Source organism: Alexandromys fortis, unplaced genomic scaffold (genome assembly GCF_014885135.2).
Source record: "Alexandromys fortis isolate MF-2015 unplaced genomic scaffold, M_Fortis_MF-2015_v1.1 scaffold_28, whole genome shotgun sequence".
In the NCBI taxonomy this organism is placed as follows: Eukaryota; Metazoa; Chordata; class Mammalia; order Rodentia; family Cricetidae; genus Alexandromys; species Alexandromys fortis.
The window spans coordinates 13969700-13986969 of NW_026067901.1; the positions used below are offsets into that span (position 1 = coordinate 13969700).

The 17270-nt window shown below is 47.5% G+C and overlaps 1 protein-coding gene across 3 annotated transcripts in view; it reads left to right on the forward strand.

The window, feature by feature from the left end:
- Positions 1-17270, forward strand: part of Efcab6 (EF-hand calcium binding domain 6) — a 187472-nt gene that overhangs the window by 60270 nt on the left and 109932 nt on the right. For all 3 annotated transcript variants that reach the window (XM_050130560.1, XM_050130566.1, XM_050130573.1), the window contains 2 exons: positions 5467-5603; positions 11672-11781. In XM_050130560.1, coding sequence (XP_049986517.1) covers positions 5467-5603; positions 11672-11781 — 247 coding nt within the window. The remainder of the gene's footprint in view (positions 1-5466; positions 5604-11671; positions 11782-17270) is intronic.

Genomic DNA, 17270 nt, shown 5'->3' on the forward strand with positions numbered 1-17270 from the left:
ACATCTGACTTAAGACCTGTCATTTACAGTGCCACACTTGAGTGTGCTGGGCTTTCTCTCCTGGTGGAGGAACTTGAACTCCATTTGCCTGCCATGTGCTCTCTTTCTTTAATCCGGATCTGTGTTCTGAGGACCTCGGGTGCGTCAGATGCTGCCTGGCTCTCAGGGCCTAGCATGGGCTGCCCTCGAGGAATAGGCAGGATGTGGGAGAGGTTGAGTTATAGAAAAGATTAGGTTTGGTCAAAGGGGAATGTGGGAAGAGTGAGGAGTGGGCTGGGGTACGGTGAGGGGCTGGGTGGAGCAGTACAAACTCTAGACCACATGCCACCTCACACTGGGGTCAGAGTAACCCTTGACCTCCTGATCCTCCTGGCTATATGTCCCCCAAGTGCTGCAATTGCACATGCAAACCCTCACAAAGGGGCAAAACTGCTGCTTTTTTTCGTTTTTGTTTTGGACGGTACATAGCCCAGGCTGGTCTCAGACCTGTGACATTCCACCTCTTCTACCTGCCTCAGCCACTGCAGTGCCACCACACTTGGCTGTCAGCCGTCTGCTTAAATCCTCTGCACCCCCTCTCCGTACATGTATCTCCCCGGAAATTCCTTCACTAGTCAGCTGTCTGCAAGGGATTGTGGGTAGGACAGCAGAATGCCTAATGGTCTTACTCTGCAATGGGCCAGGGAGGGTGGAGTACATCTGGACTTTGTGTCCCCAGGATTTTTCCAGGCTGTTGTCTGGTAGGGAATCAGCCCCAACACTATGTGAATGAGTGGGTTTGGCTGAATCCTTTATATCTATTTGTGGACACTGAAATTTGAAATTTACTTTACTTCACGTGACATGCAATAGATTCTTTTTTTGATTCCTCTTCCCCAACTATTCAAAACTGCTAAGGCCAATTTTAGCTTCCAGGTATGTAAAATTTGGTAGCAGATACCTGCATTTGGTTCATATACCTACATCAAAGTTAGATTTCCCTTAGGGATGGAGGCTAGCACAGAGGTAAACATCAGGAAGGCTGACCTGTTGGGAAAGACATGAGGTCCATGCCTTCCTTTCGGAGAACTGTGCTGGTTTTGAAGAGGGCAGTGAGGAGTAGCAGCCCCTCCTTTTGTAGTTAGCACCCACTCCTCTCCAAAGTGATCCCAGAATCCTGGGAAGGGCTAGAACAGAGGGCAGAGTCAGACAGGCAATGGGCATGACCCTCCTTCCCCCAAGGGAGACTGTTCATCCATTTCTGGCCAGAGAAACACAAGCTATCCAGGTCAGCATCAGGGGACAGTGTCAAGGTGGAAGAGTGATTAGGAAAGCTGGAGGGAAGGTTCCAGATTTCCCTTGTTAGCTTTTATTAACTGATCCAACCTTGAGCCCCTTGGGAAAAGGGCACCTCGGTTGAAGAGTTTCCTGACTCAGATTGGTTTGTGGTTATGTCTGTGAGAGACTGTCTTAGTTGGTAATTGACGTGGGAAGACCCAGTCCTCTGTGAGCAGCACCCTCCCTAGGCCACTGAGCATAGCCAGAAAGCAAGCTAGTAAGAGTGTGTTCCTCTGTGGTTCATGCTTCAGTTCCTGCCCTGACTTCCCTCAGTGAGCGACTGGGACCTGGAAATAGAAAGTGAAATAAGCCCTTTTCTCCTAACGTAGCTTTTGGCCAGAGTATTTTCCCACAGCTAACCCTGCCTGATTGGACAGCAGAGAACAAGGGAAGAGCTTTCTGTGCAATAGTTACCACATGTTAAGGCCAGGCAGTACTGAGCCCCAAGGATCCCACAGCAGCCTAGAACAGAGCCACGTTCCAGAGAGGAAGTAAGCCAGGGACTGTCAGTGTGTGCAGAGAAAAATGAAGCAAGTGATCCAGACAGATCCAAAGTGTGCTCGGGCATCTCTCTGAGCAGGTGCTATGTGACCCACGGCATGAGTGAGGGCAGGGAGGGAGCTGGCCAGCTGAAGAGACCAGAGCTACAGAAGTGTGTACTTGCTTGCTGCTGGGAGCAAGGGTAAGGATGGACGCACAGCTGGAGCAGAGGAAGGGAGGAGAGAGGCTGGGATCATTCAGGGCTTTCAGTCTTACAGCAGGGAGAGGAGCTCATGACCTGTGGGAATTCCAAGTCACTCACGCTGGTAGGGAAGGGGTGATGAACAGAGCTCGGTCGTCCCTGCTGGGCCCCCATCTTTGCTTTCTTGTCCCCTTCATCTTCTCACCCACCCCATGCCGACCAGTCTTGCTCACCAGGGCCCTCACTCTGTTACCTTTGCTAAGTCTTACCATCTGTAGCTCCCTTCTGTGGCTGGTGCCAAACTTGCGTCTGACAAGTGATAGGAAACTTGGAGAAGTACCTCTGGTGGGCGTGAGCTCCCTGCCAGGCTTGCGGCTTGCAGCTCTCCGTGCAGGGGACCCATATGGGTTGCCATGGGGCTGTAAAGTGGGGTGTCACTCCTGTCCTCCTCCGCGTTCTCTGAAGAGGTGGACGGGGACTTAGCAGCAGAGAGGACGCTACAGTTCTTCTTGACCCTGGAAGCAATTGCTATGGATACCTGGAGTTCCATCTTTAGATTTAGGGGTGGGGTGAGAGATAGATGCACAGGCTAGTCTGTGATTTCCAATCCCAATCTGGGATAGGATTAGGGCCACCCATGTGCTCTGGCTGTTAGAAGACAGTGGGCTGTGGGAAACTCAGTATGTGGCTTTGCAGCTGTCAGCCTGTGATGGTTGTCATCACTGGACATCAAAGAAATGTCACGGTTACACCTTTTAACTGGGCCAGAGCCACCAGAGTCCTGATGGGTCAGAAGAGGCCCTTGCAGTTAGACCACAAAGCTTTCTCAGCATATGACTGTTTCCCCAGGCAAACAGAAAGGATCAGTCACACATTCCCACACATGTTTCCTGAACGTGGACATCCCACCCAGGGACACCCTAGACCCCAGGACTAGTAGCAGAAAGCGCTCCTGCAGTGGTGCTGATGTGTTCTGAGGAACCACAGGGACAGGAGTCCTATGAGCTCCCAAGGATCCTTCTAGAAGTTCAGGGAAGTGCTGAGGAGCTGTCCGGATGGGCTGAATGTGAGTGAGGATAGAGGAAAGGCGGGAGATCTGCTACCTACCCATGGGGTGGGAGGGTGTGGGAAGAACAGCTCCAGTGTGGGAAATCTGAGGGTCACTGGCATATGACAGACAGGCAGTTGGATGTTCTTATCTGGACTCAGCTATGTTCTCCATAAAGCAAACAGCTAGCCTGGTAAGGAATGGGGCTGGGGCATGGCCCCAAGGGAACTCTTGCCTAGTGTATGCAAAGTCCTTGGTTCTGTCCCCAGTACTGGCAATACAAATTTTAAACTTGAAATGGGTGTAGGGGTGTATACATGTTGTGGGCATGTGTGCATGTGTACGTGTGTGTATGCAGGGTGTAAGAGTGTTTACATGTTGTGGGCATGTGTGCATATGTATGTGTGTGTCTGCATATGTGGCTCTGTCCACAGAAGCAAGAGCTATCGGATACCCTAAATATGGTACAGGCCGTTCTGAGTCACCTGCTGTGGGTACTGGGAATCAAACTCCAGTCCTCTGCAAGAGCAGTAATGCTCTTAATGGCTGAGCCATCTCTTCAGCCTCTCTCCCAGACTCCTGGTGTGTGGAGAGAGAAATGTGCCAGTAAGTGCTTCCTGTTCCTTAACTCAGACCCCGCATTCCACCAGGACTGGGCGCTGCATGCTGATCCTTCTTTGCTGCCATAGTGTACACACACACACACACACACACACACACACACACGCACAATGGGGGACAGGCCATGGGCTGAACCCACTCAGGGTTGAGGTAGGGAGAAGGGGGATCATGCATTCAAGGGGATCCGATGAAGAAGAATAAGTATGGAGGACACAGGAAAGGGATGGAACTGCAAGCAGGGGACCCAGTGAGGGGGATGCTGGTGGGCTTTGGGCTGTGGAAGGGGGTGATCTAGAAAGCAGAGGGGACAAGCACCTTGATCTTGCACAGTCAGTGGCTGTTGGTACTAACACAGCACAGAGATTGAGTGGAACCATGGCCTCTGGAAGTGAGCTCAGGTGTCAGCAGGATGGCCTTGCATAGACACACAGGACTCACAGGGTCCTGGCAGGAGAGTCTCATGGTGACACCGTAGGAGAGGTGGAGCAGTAGGTGGAGAGGCAAGTGGCCAGGGTGAGGCAGAGGCAAGAGCTGAAAGCAGCTCCAGAACACCACTCACCCCACCCAGATCCTGAGTCCTCAGGCTAGAGATGGAAAATGACTGCCCTGGAGAGGCTGCAGGAGGGGCCGCCTTATAGATAAGTTGGGCTCCATCAGTCTAGGATAGCCTAGGGACACGTGGAGAAAATGCTGGCAGAAAGGGGGCCCTCTTGCTGTCGGGCGGTTCTCCCCACTCTTTGGAAGCTTACTGATAAACTTCCTTAGAATCCAGGCTGAATATGGCTGGATCCATTCCTCTGAGTGTAGAACCAGATCCCTTGGGATCCAGCCTTCTCGCTGTTTCTCAGTGCCCTCCTGCCCAGGCTCTGGAGTCAACCCCTGCTGATTCGGCGCCTGCCACCTCCTGCAGGAAGCCTCCCAGACCACAGTAGCTGAAAGTGTTTATGTTCCTCTGAAGGCCCATGCCTCTGCCCACGCCGTGTCTGGCTCTCCCTCCCAGCTGCTTTTCCCCTGTTAGTGACACGGTGTCGCATGTCTAGCCTTCCTTTAGGGAGTGTCGTGAAAGGACAGGCTGGAGTTGGAAGATGACGTCTTTTTGTTTAGCTGCGTGCTGTTGAGTCGGGTCTCCTTGGGCCCTCACTTACTAAATCTGAAAATGCAGACTTGTTGGGGTGTGAGCACTTGCTAGTGGGGCTCTGAGTTCTCAGATGAACCCCACAGAAGTCTAATCGCATGAAGACCCACTTCCTGTCCTTGCATCTCTTCCCAGGGCCCTTCCAGACACCTCACATGGTGACTCTCATTTGCTGAATTCAGGCATCGTTGCAAAACTTTTCTGTGGTATCTTAAAAAAAAAAATGAGAGGTTGAAATAGACCGTCAGATTTTCCAGCTAGCAGTAAAAATAGTTCGCATATGGCCATGAAAAGCAAAAATCACACAAGTCCAGCTATGCCAGGACTAGTTTTTCAGCATCAATTAACAAAAAAGATTTTTCATACAGCCCTAAAAGGGGATGAATTGTGTATGAGCCTTACTGCTTTACATTAAAAAGAGATTTTTAAAAAACTTACTAAGACCATTTACTGAGACAATTGCCTTGCAAACTCTTAATATATGCAAAATGTTCTTTTTTTCCAAAGATGTCATTGTGCAATGTGTACTGCTAAGAATCTTTGAAAACATTTTATTTTACAAGAAGTAGTAAAAAGAAAAAAAAGTGTCTGCATATTTTGTTAGCTTTTGAGTTTTTACCATTGGGCCCCTTAGCTTTTCCAAAATCCCTCTTTATTGTGCAGGTCTTCCGAAACCTGAAGACCACGTGGAAAGCCCTCCAGCTCATCGATGTCAACAACACGGGCAAGGTGCAGTCCAGAGAGCTGAGGCGGGTCCTGGAAACGTTCTGCCTGAGGATGAGGGATGAGGAGTATGAGATGTGAGTGGCAAGACCAGAGAGGGTGTGATGACCCTGAAGCCAGGGCCAGGGACATCCTGGGCTCCTCCCTCCATCTTCATTTTGGAATTCTCCCAAGTTCCTGAAGCTGTGAATTCTCAAGAGTGGGACCTAGTGTCTCTTATTGTTTGAGGAGGCTGGGGTGGGCACAGCCGTCTGGCTTTCAGATCCGGACACAGGTTTCTGACCACCCTCTATCATACAGAGGGTGCTGTCTTGTCCCCCTTTTAAAATATCTGTGTTAATCTCTGAGTGTGCTTATAAATCAACAGGACAAAACCTAGTGCATAATACAAACAGACTCACGTGTGTACATAGATGGTTCAGTGTCATGTGATCCAGGCACCCACTGCTGGACCTCGACTTATGTCCTGGTGACTCAGGGATGCCTGGATCATTCAGGCTGCTCCCAAAGTACCAATCCTTTATTGTTTCTGCAGAGGCTAAGGGCGTGCCTTGCCCTGGAGTTATAGGCTACTGTTCTGAGGGGTCACTGTGGCTTTTGACACATCTCCTGTAGACAAGGTCAGGGCTGCAGGCAGGAGAGGAACTTTCCGCAGAGCAAGGTAGCGCAGAGGACATGTGACCGTAGCTCGGATGGGGCTCACAATCAGAGACTTAAAAAAAAAAAAGAATCCTTTCCACTCTTGAATATGTTTCTTCTTTCTTCCTCCTTATAACCTACCTCAGAATATAAAAGGCATAATAGATGTTTTAATTTTTACATCCTGTCTGGCTGGGAAAGTGTCCAGAATAAGATCCAAACAAAACAAATTAAATAATTTTGTGCGTGCAATTACAGAGCGGAGGCAGCCCTCTTCTGAAACAGGCCGTCAGAAACAAAGCAGGCTTTTATTTGACAATAAACCTTGTGTTTGGCACTGCAGTCTCCAGCCTAGTAAATCTATAAAAAAAGTTACTGTCTGTTTCCCCATCTCTTAAGTATGGAATAATAAAGAACTCCACAAATTTTTATTCGCGATTTCTTTAAAGCCTCAGAAACAATGCTGTTTTCACACCGCGGTCCTAACAATGGCCTACAATAGAATTGTTTCCCATAGACTCACACAGAGGCTCAAAGGAGCTGCCTTCTGCAGGGCTTTAGAGCCTTCCTTATGGAGGCCCCAGAAGACACGGGCACCTGTGACTGCTTTGGTGTTAACTTCACCCTTTGCTGTTTGGAGCATTTTTAATATCTCAATCTAGCAGTTTTCTTCTGTCTGGGGTCTACAGTAGGTGCTTGGTAGGAATGGCTAGGCTCTGAAGTCAAAGCTGTGCTTGTATTCCTAATCCTGGAAGAGCAAGATGTTGCCAGGATTCTGTTTTCTGTTAAAGAAATGGGTGTTGAATGGGCCGGGGAAATAGCTTAGACAGCAGAGTGCTCTCCTTGCAAGCCTGAGGACCTGAGCTCGATCCTCAGAAACCACGTTAAAGAAGAGAAAAACAGTAGACTGTAGTGGCATGTCCTTGTAAACCCACAGTTTGCAAGGCAGAAGCAGGATCTCTGGGGCCCACAGGCCAGCCAGCTTAGCCTCCTTGAGAGTACCAGGCCTCTGAGAGATTCTGTTTCAACCAATAAAACAAAACAATAAAAACAGGTGGATGGTGCCTGAGACATAATAGCTGAGGAGGTTGTCCTCTGGTCACCTTACACACATGCATACCCACCCACATTTACCAGCATGTTTGTGCAACACACACTCATAAACATGCACATGCGAGCATGTGAGCGCATATGCACACATATGCATGCATGCCCACATGTGGGAAATGAGCTAGGCACCGAGAAACCCACCACACAGCATGGGGATGAAGACATGATGTAACACGTGTAGCATGTCGGTGATATGCTTGAGTGTGGCAGGTGCTCATCTCACTGGACAGTGTCACAAATGTGATGACCCAGGATAGTGTTACAACTTCTAGATGGTTGCTCTTTGCCTGCAGAACACGTCTCAGGCTATACAGCGCCCAAGGCGGGAGATGAACTCACCACTAGCTTCGTCAGCACTGTCCAGCATCCCACTCACTGATTTTTACTCCCGGGATCACTCCGTCCCACATTCTGTCCAAGTATTTGGATCTATGTGAAGTCATTTATGAACAGCCCAGTAGTCAGCAAGCCGCAGAAGGCCAGCCTGAGCCAGGATTACCTGAAAGGGGTTTTTCCAGGGGGCGGTGCTGAAAGGCTCAAGGGCTCGCTGGGATCCCCTTCTCCCTAAACCCAGCTCCAATGATTCCTTCTTGCTTGCTGCTATCTGCAGGCTGTGCGCTCATGCCGGTTTTGCCGCCTTGAGCTTGAGTCCCTGGGATTAGTGTCTTAAGAACAGTCTCATTGAAGTTTTTTCTTTGGAAGTCTTTAGAAAAAGTTACTGTATATTTGTGTTCACATGTATATGCCTGCATGTATGTTCATAAACATGTGGAAGCCCAGAGGTCAGCCATGTTCATTCTTTGGGAGCTGACCTGTAGTTGTCTTTAAGCTCCCAAATAAACCATACACATGGAGTGGATTATTTCTTATGAATGTCTGACCTTAACTTGGCTTGTTTCTAGCCAGCTTTTCTTTCCTCTTTTTTTATTGAGCTCTACATTTTTCTCTGCTCCCCTTCCTGCCTCTCCCCTTCCCTTCAACCCTCTCCCAAGGCCCCCATGCTCCCAATTTACTCAGGAGATCTTGTCTTTTTCTACTTCCCATGTAGATTAGATCCATGTATGTATCTCTTAGAATCCTCATTGTTGTCTAGGTTCTCTGGGATTATGGTTTGTAGGCTGGTTTTCTTTGCTTTATGTTTAAAATCCACTTATGAGTGAGTACATATGATAATTGTCTTTCCGGATCTGGGCTACCTCACTCAAAATAATGTTTTCTAGCTCCATCCATTTGCCTGCAAATTTCAAGATGTCGTTATTTTTTCTACTGTATAGTATTCCATTGTGTAAATGTACCACTTTTTTTTTTTTTAATCAATTCTTCGGTCAAGGGGCATTTAGGTTGTTTCCAGGTTCTGGCTATGACAAACAATGCTGCTATGAACATAGTTGAGCACATGTTTTTATGGCATGATTGAGCATCCTTTGGATATATACCCAAAAGTGGTATTGCTGGGTCTTGAAGAAGGTTGTTTCCTAATTTTCTGAGAAATTGCCACACTGACATCCAAAGGGGCTGTACCAGCCTGTACTCCTACCAGCAACGCAGAAGTGTTCCCTTTCCCCCACAACTTCTCCAGCATAAGTTGTCATCAGTGTTTTTGATCTTGGCCATTCTTACAGATGTAAGATAGAATCTCAGAGTTGTTTTGATGACTAAGGGTGTTGAACATTTCCTTAAGTGTCTTTCAGCCATTTTAAATTCCTCTGTTTAGAGTTCTCTGTTTAGGTCTGTACTCCATGTTTTTATTGGATTATTTGTTCTTTTGATGACCAGTGTCTTGAGTTCTTTATATATTTTGGAGATCAGACCTCTGTTTGATGTGGGGTTGGTGGCTCCTAGCCAGCTTTTCTTAATTTATCCCATCTACCTCTTGCTTCTGTGCTTTTGTCTTTGTCTTATATACCTTTCTTTACTTTTTACTCCATGGTTGCTGGTGTATAGCAGGGTGGCTGGCCCCTTGAGTTCTGCTCCTTCTCTGGCTTCTAGATCTTCGAGCCTCTCTCCCCAGATTTCTCCTTTTATTTATTCTATCCGTCTCCCACCCCTGCCTATCCTTTTTCCTGCCTTGCTATATTGACTGTTCAGTTCTTTATTAGACCAATCATGTGTTTTAGACAGGCAATGTAACATAGCTTCACAGAGTTAAACAAATGCTACATAAAAGAATGCAACACATTTCTGCATCATTAAACAAATGTTCCAAAGCATAAACAAATGTGTAGCACATCCTAAAATATTTTACAACACTGAACACCTTGTATTTTTATGTGTAACTTTTCAGTGAGACCTGAGACTCTAATGACTTGGATATAGTGGCTGCCCAGTGAGCCCCAAGGACTCACCTGTCTCCATCTCCCCAACTCTGGCATTATTGTATATACCACCATACCCAGCTGGTTTTTTGTTTGTTGTTTTTAAAACATGGGTTCTGGGGATCAAACTCATGTCCTCATCTTGCACAGCAAACATTTCTCAGACTGAACCATCTCTCCAGCCCCATGAAAAGTCATTGGAGACCCTGCCTTTCTGTTCAATGCCAGGCTTCTCTGTAGTCTTTTCTCCAGGGCATGCTACCATGAGCTTCCATCTGTCCTCTGTGTGCATACAGCAGGTTTCTGAGCATAGGATTCCAGGGCCTTAGTCCCAGCCAGTGTTCTCCTGTGAGTGACCCTGGCTGCTGGGATGCTACGTTGCATGGAGGTCTGCAGTGCTGGGTGAGCTGCTCACCAAGCTCTCCTGCCTTGCTAGGGCAGCATGCCGGCCAGCAGCCTCCAAGGACTCGGAGAGATACTGACATTGCTGCCTCCCGGGTCTCAAGCTTCTAGGCTGTTTTCACAGGATCAGGGCTCAGGGACTGATTAGAAAGTTTCTGAGTTAACATCTGGCAGCCATCATCTCTCTGGATAAGTTTTCCTATTAGGACAATAGCAAGCTTCATCAAAGTGGAAAGGGACGTACAAGTGGGAAGCAGATATGTGGCACTCCCTGTTCAATCTGGAAACCAGAAAAATAACAAATACTTTAAGTATTAATTACTAAATTTTGAGAAAGCATGAAAGTAGATAATTATAGAAACCAACACATATGGGGAGAATATAACCAAACATTTAAAAACTGTGAATTTTTTAGAAATGTAGTAACCCAGAAATCATCTAAAAACTGTTTATCACACACAAATCTGAATAATAGGAAACACATTAAAAAACCAAAGCTCCCCGTTTATCTCAGTGTATTCCAAAGAGAGAGAGAGAGAGAGAGAGAGAGAGAGAGAGAGAGAGAGAGAGAGAGGTGTTGTGCATGGTTTTCAGTTTTCTTGTTCTGAGCTGGGTGTGGCGGTCTCGTACCTATAACTCTAGCACTTGGGAGCCGTGGCTAGAACATAGCGAATTCAAGGCCAGCCTGGGATACATAGCAAGACCCTGTCTCAAAACAAGCAGAAAAAAATCTTATTATGGTAAACACCATAAATGTCTCAAGAACAGCTGGACTCTCTGGCCATTTGCTTTGGAGACTGTGGGCCTCTGTGGGCCGAGGTTTTCGTCTCCTGCCGTGATAGGCTGCTGTCAGCTAAGGCAATCATCTGCTTGCATCCCTCACCCTTCACACTCTGGGCTCTCTGGTTACAGAAATGTGATTCTCACTGGCTCGCTGCCCAGATCCCCGTCTCTATACTTCTTACAGGAAGCTAGCTTTGCTTCTGCTGTCTAGTGAAGAAGTGGCCTCTTGGGCCCTGGGATCTGGTTCCTCCCTCTTCCAACCAACGAAGGGAAGAAAACTGTAGAAGTGTATCTGGAACATTCCCAAGAAGAGGACTGTATGTTCCGTCCTATTCTCTCTCTGTGCCCTTCTACAAGCTGACCAAATGTTCTCCCTCGGGTGTCTGCAGCTTTAGTCTGTATGTGTATATATGCACTTGGAGACCAAAGGACAGCCTTGGGTGTTGGCCTCAGGGGTTGCCTACCGATTTATTTTTCATTTTGTTTCATTTTTTATTATTGTTTTTTTGAGACAGGGCCTCTCACTGGCCTGGAACTCCCCAGGGAGAATAAACTGGCTGGCCAGTGTCCAGAGGAGTCTGCCTGTTTCCACCTCCCCATCACTGGGCTTGCAGACACATGTCCATGCTGGCCTGCTTTGTGTAGGTTCTGTGGTTGGAACTCTGGTCCTTGTGCTTGTACAACAAGTGCCTTACTGACTGAGCCTTTTCCCCAGTCCCAACCGTCTGTATTTAAGAATCTCAACAGCAGTATTTCCCATGGTGGTCTTGACAGAGGCAACAATAGCAGGAAGATATTAACATCTGTGCCAGCGCAGTGTGAAGCGGACCTTGTAATAAGCATGCTTCTATCCAGGCTTGCTGCAGCTCTGACTTCAGTGAGCATCTGTGTTGCAGGTTCTTGAAAGAGTACAACATTGGCGGCACTATGGTGGACTACAATGCTTTCCTGAAGAACCTCAGCATAAGCAGTGACATGAACTTTAAACACCCACAGTCCGGTTCAGGTAAGGACTTCCCAAACATGTCGCTGAGGATTTTAAAGTTTCTTCTCTCCCCTAAGGAAATACTTCCCAGTATGGGAAAAAAATGCATCCACTACAGAGATGCCCATGATACTGTTATTTAAAAGAATAATGTAAGAGCTGAATGAAAGAAAAGGGCTGGGGATGAGCGGTGTTAAGGGCACATGCTGCTCTTCCAGAGAAGCCCAATTCTGTTCCCAGGACCCCTGTCAGCGGCCTCATATCTGCCTGTAATTCTGCTCCAAGGGACCCGATGCTCTCTCTCTTCTGGCTTCCATGGGCACCTGCACTTACATGGACACCCGCACATGTACACACACACACACACACACTAAAAAGAGAGCAACGACAGGAGTCACAGCTTCGTATGCATCTGGGAACCATGATCTCCACGGTGGAAATGTGTGTGGAGCTGTACATGACTGGGACCTGGGACATCCCCTGAACTCACAGGCTGTCCTTACTTGAGGTCCTGGGTGTCATTTGTTCTTTCCGCTGCCTCTGAACCTCAGCGAGTTTGGATGGTGACGCCTGTTCTGTCGATAAGGAAGAAACCAATTCAAGAAGACAGAGGAGCTTGCAGCTGTTAGACCTGTGGATGTGTGTCCTGGAGGCAGAAGCTTTCCCGTGATAGTCTAGATCAGTGAGGCAGTGCCTGGAACTGTCCAGCTGGTGGCGGTTCTGAACAGAGCCCATTTCTTTGAGGAGAATGTTTGAGTCATGTAACTGGACACACAGGTCACTTAGACATTCTCCTCATTCCCCTGACACGGGGTCACCTCCTGTGACCAGCTTCTTTAACACCTGTTCTCATTGCGTGGGTTTTAATGCTCTTAATGCAGCTCTGCAAACCCCCTCAGGGCACATCTGTGACCCTAGCACTGCTTTCACAGCGAGCCAAAGAGCCGCTGTTGTCAGGCTCCAGGCTGGCTCTGCTAACCCTGACTGCTGGGGGCCTCTGGTCTTTGCTGAGCGTGGTTCTGTCTTCTCTTTTCATCCCATGCAACCATGCAAGTGCAGACAAGCCAAAGGCTGAAGTAAGCCTCTATACCAAAGCCACTGCTCAGCAGTAAGCACTGTCATCCTCACCCTGGCGTCTTCCAATGCACTGGATAGGAATGAGTGGTTGCTGGGAGGTGTTTGCAAAGTCCACAGGCCATTTTACAAGAATTTACTGGGAGCATCGGGGAAGTGATGTTTCCATCGTGGCTGGATGTTAGAACTGAGAGTGGCAGGTTTCCCTTTCAGAAGACCACCCGCTCTGATCTCTGGTCTGTGTCTGGGAAGTCTGAGGCCTGCTTACTCCCCTCTCAGTGATGGATGGCTTTCTCCAGCTCCCTATAGAAACTTCTTTTTATTTATTTATTATGTATACAATAGTCTATCTGTGTGTATGCCGAAGGCCAGAAGAGGGCACCAGACCTTATTACAGATGGTTGTGAGCCACTATGTGGTTGCTGGGAATTGAACTCAGGACCTTTGGAAGAGCAGGCAATGCTCTTAACCACTGAGCCATCTCTCCAGCCCCCCTTATAGAAACTTCTTAGGAAGTTTCAGTAGCAGAGCAGGCCATGACCTATCATTGAGCCTTCTGCAGCAAATTTCTAGAACATGGCGTGTTTTTTATTTGCAAATTTAATTCTTTAAAGGTTTTGTTGTTGTTTTTTGTAGTTTGATGTATTTTTAAACTAAGTCTTACATTTTCCAGGTTTGGGGCAGGAGGGGTGCAAATCATCATGCTTGACCGTCTCTGTGTCTGCTGTCTCTGCATTCTCTTGTGAGCTTATTCTCCAGTTTTTCTGCATGTCTCCCACGGGTGTCCTCAGTGTCACCTACACTCTGGTCTTGCCACAGTCAGCTTCTAACTGCTTTACCAGGTCTCCTGGGGTTTGTGGTGTCACTTTCCGTCTCATCCTTAGGTTCTACCCTCATGTCACCAAGCCCCTGGTTTACGATTTGTGCTCTCTGTCAGATCAGCTGCAAAGCACTTTTCACGTCGTGGTCTTTCCTGTGTCAAGTTGCCCTCGCCCTGCCGCCTCCTCTCTCCATAGTGTTCACACTGGGTGCACGGGACTTGGATGAGCTGAGTGTATTTTATTCCACTCCACTTCTTACGTTGCCAATGTATTACTCACATATTTGTGCTTCTTCTGCGGTCTCTTTATACACCTTTATTAATCAGAATCTGCTCTTAGCTAGCATGAGCTGAGTTAATGAGGCAGGGACTTCACAGCAGCAGTGGCAGCAGCCCGTTGGGTCTTTCACATCACGCTTTTGCAAAGGGCTCCTACTCAGGACATGGTTTTGGCTTCTGTCCCACTGAGGTGGTCTCAAACATTGTTTAGAAATTCAAACTATGTTCAGCGAGTCCGGTTTTATCCCAGGCTTTTTCAGACCCAGGCCAGCTGGCCTTGGTGAGTTCCCGATAGAACATCCCCATTGTCTCAGAGTGTGGATGCACCCCTCGCGGTCCTGAGTTCCTTGCTCGTGCTCTCTCTCCTTCTGCTCCTGATTTGGACCTTGAGATTTCTGTCTGGTGCTCCAATGTGGGTCTCTCTCTCTCTGTCTCCTTTCATCGCCTGATGAAGGTTAATATTCAGGAGGATGCCTATATGTTTTTCTTTGGGTTCTCCTTATTTAGCTTCTCTAGGATCACTAATTATAGCCTGGGGTAAAACTGGACTCGCTGAACATAGCAGACAATGAGGACTACTGAGAACTCAAGATCAATGGCAATGGGTTTTTAATCCTACTGCACGTACTGGCTTTGTGAAAGCCTAGGCAGTTTGGATGCTCACCTTACTAGACCTGGATGGAAGTGGGTGGTCCTTGGACTTCCCATAGGGCAGGGAACCCTGATCGCTCTTTGGGCTGACGAGAGAGGGGGACTTGGTTGGGGGAGAGGGAGGGAAATGGGAGGCGGTGGCGGGGAAGAGACAGAAATCTTTAATAAATAAATAAATTTAAAACAAAAAAAACAAAAGAAAAGAAATCACAAAGGAAAATATATAGCAGAAAAAAAAGAAATTCAAACTATGCTAAAGTGCTTTTAAGTTTGTTGTTTCTGAATCTAGTTAAGTTGATTAACCATCCCAATTATATACCGTGTCATGTTGGTAGCCAAATGTATTGCTTTTAAATCTTAATATTTCATCCTAGCCTCAAAAGAGCATGGCCATCTCACAATACAATCCATTATTCATTTAGTCCAACTTCAGAAGTCCCCCTAATCTTTGACATCCCAATATTGCTCAAAAGCTCAGTCCCAGGCCAATGAGATGAATCATTTAGTAAAAGTGTCTTCTACAAGCTTGATGATCTAGTTCAGTCTCTCTGTCTCTGTCTCTCTCTCTCTGTCTCTGTCTCTCTCTCTCTCTCTCTCTCTCTCTCTCACACACACACACACTCACACACACCTCTCACATACTCTTTCTCTGACATGTACACTCTTAGACACACGCTCACACCACACACCCTCTCTTATAGACACATACACACACACACACCTCTCACATACTCACGTATACACACATATTCTCTCTCATATACACACATATTCATAAAGACAAAATAAATGAACAAAATATAATTTAAAAACTTCTAAAAGCCTGTCAAAAGCCCAATGTTTTCTCTGATACTCAAGATTTCTAACCTGTAAAATAAATAAGTTACATACTTCCAGTTTGCATAGAGTAAACCTTCCCATTCCAGAGGGTAGAATGGGGCAGTAACAAGTCAAGAATGGTTATAGCAAGACCCAAACCCAACAAGGCAAATACTGGGCCTTGCAACTCTGTGTCCAGCTTCTGATTCTTGTGGTGGTATTACCTGGATTCCAATGAGCAGGGGTATCCCAGCCTCTCCAGCAGCACACAGAGCATCTCTTTGGGCCAGATCAGCCCATGCCTGTGCCACTCACCTAACATGGTCCTGATGTCGCCACCAGTGACTTTGGCATCACTTTTCAATTCTACCATTAGTAGCTTCCTGGAACTTTGATGCAAGCCTCCCAGACTTCATAACACTTGCAAACCCAGCACCCGCTGGCAACACTTCAAGTTCTGTACTAGCTCCAGATTTAGAAACCACAGCACAGTGGACTCTGCCTTGAAGCTGAACTTGGCACAACACTGCCCCCAGCAGTTGTTTGGGGGCAGGAAGCCCCTCTAGTGGGCAATTGAAGCTCAGTCTTTCTCCTTCAAAGTGAATTTGTACAAATTGGACTCTAATGGCTGGGAGCCTGCTGACAACACCCACTGTTCCAGTGCAGAGTGGAAGGCGTCTCCTTGATTGTACTGGCTTCTTTAGTTATGGTAGCTGATTTCTTTGCATTCCCCTCCCCTACAGTTTTATCCACAGATTCCTGCTCAGCCTGTTGGTTCTTGCTGTGAATCTGGATGAGAGCAGGGAGCAGTAACTGTGCCACAGCTCAATGCTCTTAAAAATCTCCTCCCAATTAGTCAACTACTCTTGAATTCAGCCTCATTCAGATTGCCAGGATGCAGCTCTGTATGTGTATTATGTTTGTTCGTTTGCCAGAACATAACACAAGTGGCCTCTTTCCAACGCTTGTTGAGTTCTTTTGACCCCCTTTGAATCCTTGTGGGCACAGCCTCCACTGTCTGAATTTTTGTGCACATCCTGGTCTTCCAGACACTCACTAGAATGGCCCACTGAGCTCCACGTACAGCTGTAGAGCATCTCAGGCCGATAGTTCCAAGCTTCTACATCCACATGGACCGTTTCCAAAGGCGCATGATGACGATAGCCCCACTGCTCAGCCCCAGTCTTGTGTATGTGCCACTCCTCGTAGTCTGTGATCAGATACCTGGAAAGAAGCAGCTTAGGGGAGGGAAGGCTAATTCGGGTTCTAATCTGAGGGATACAGTCCACCGTGGTGGAGTCTCATCAAGGCATGAGGCAACTGGTCACATTGTGTCCACTGACAGGAAGCAGAGAGAGCTGCAGCGCGTGTTCAGCTGACTTTTATTTCTCCTTTCTGTGCAGTAGGGGGGGGATCCAGTCCATGGGTTGGTGGCACTGCGTTAAGGACAAGTCTTTGTTTGTTTGTTTTTTGTTTGTTTGTTTGTTTTTTGTTTTGTTTTTCAAGACAGGGTTTCTCTGTGGCTTTGGATCCTGTCCTGGAACTAGCTCTGTAGACCAGGTTGGTCTCGAACTCACAGATATCCCCCTGCCTCTGAGTGCTGGGATTAAAGGCGTGTGCCGCCATCACCCTGCAAGGACAGGTCTTTGTCCTTGAGTTTTGATGTGGGAGTGTCATATCAATCTGTTGATTTCATTGGCTGAGCAATAAAGAAACTGCTGGCCCTGATAGGTTAAAAGATAGGTGGGCGGAATAAACAGAATAGAATTCTGGGCGGAAGAGGAAGTGAGGCCAGACTCTGCGCTGCTTCCAGAGGGACCGGACAGCCGCCATGCTCTGCTCTCCCAGGCAGCTGCAACCCACGATG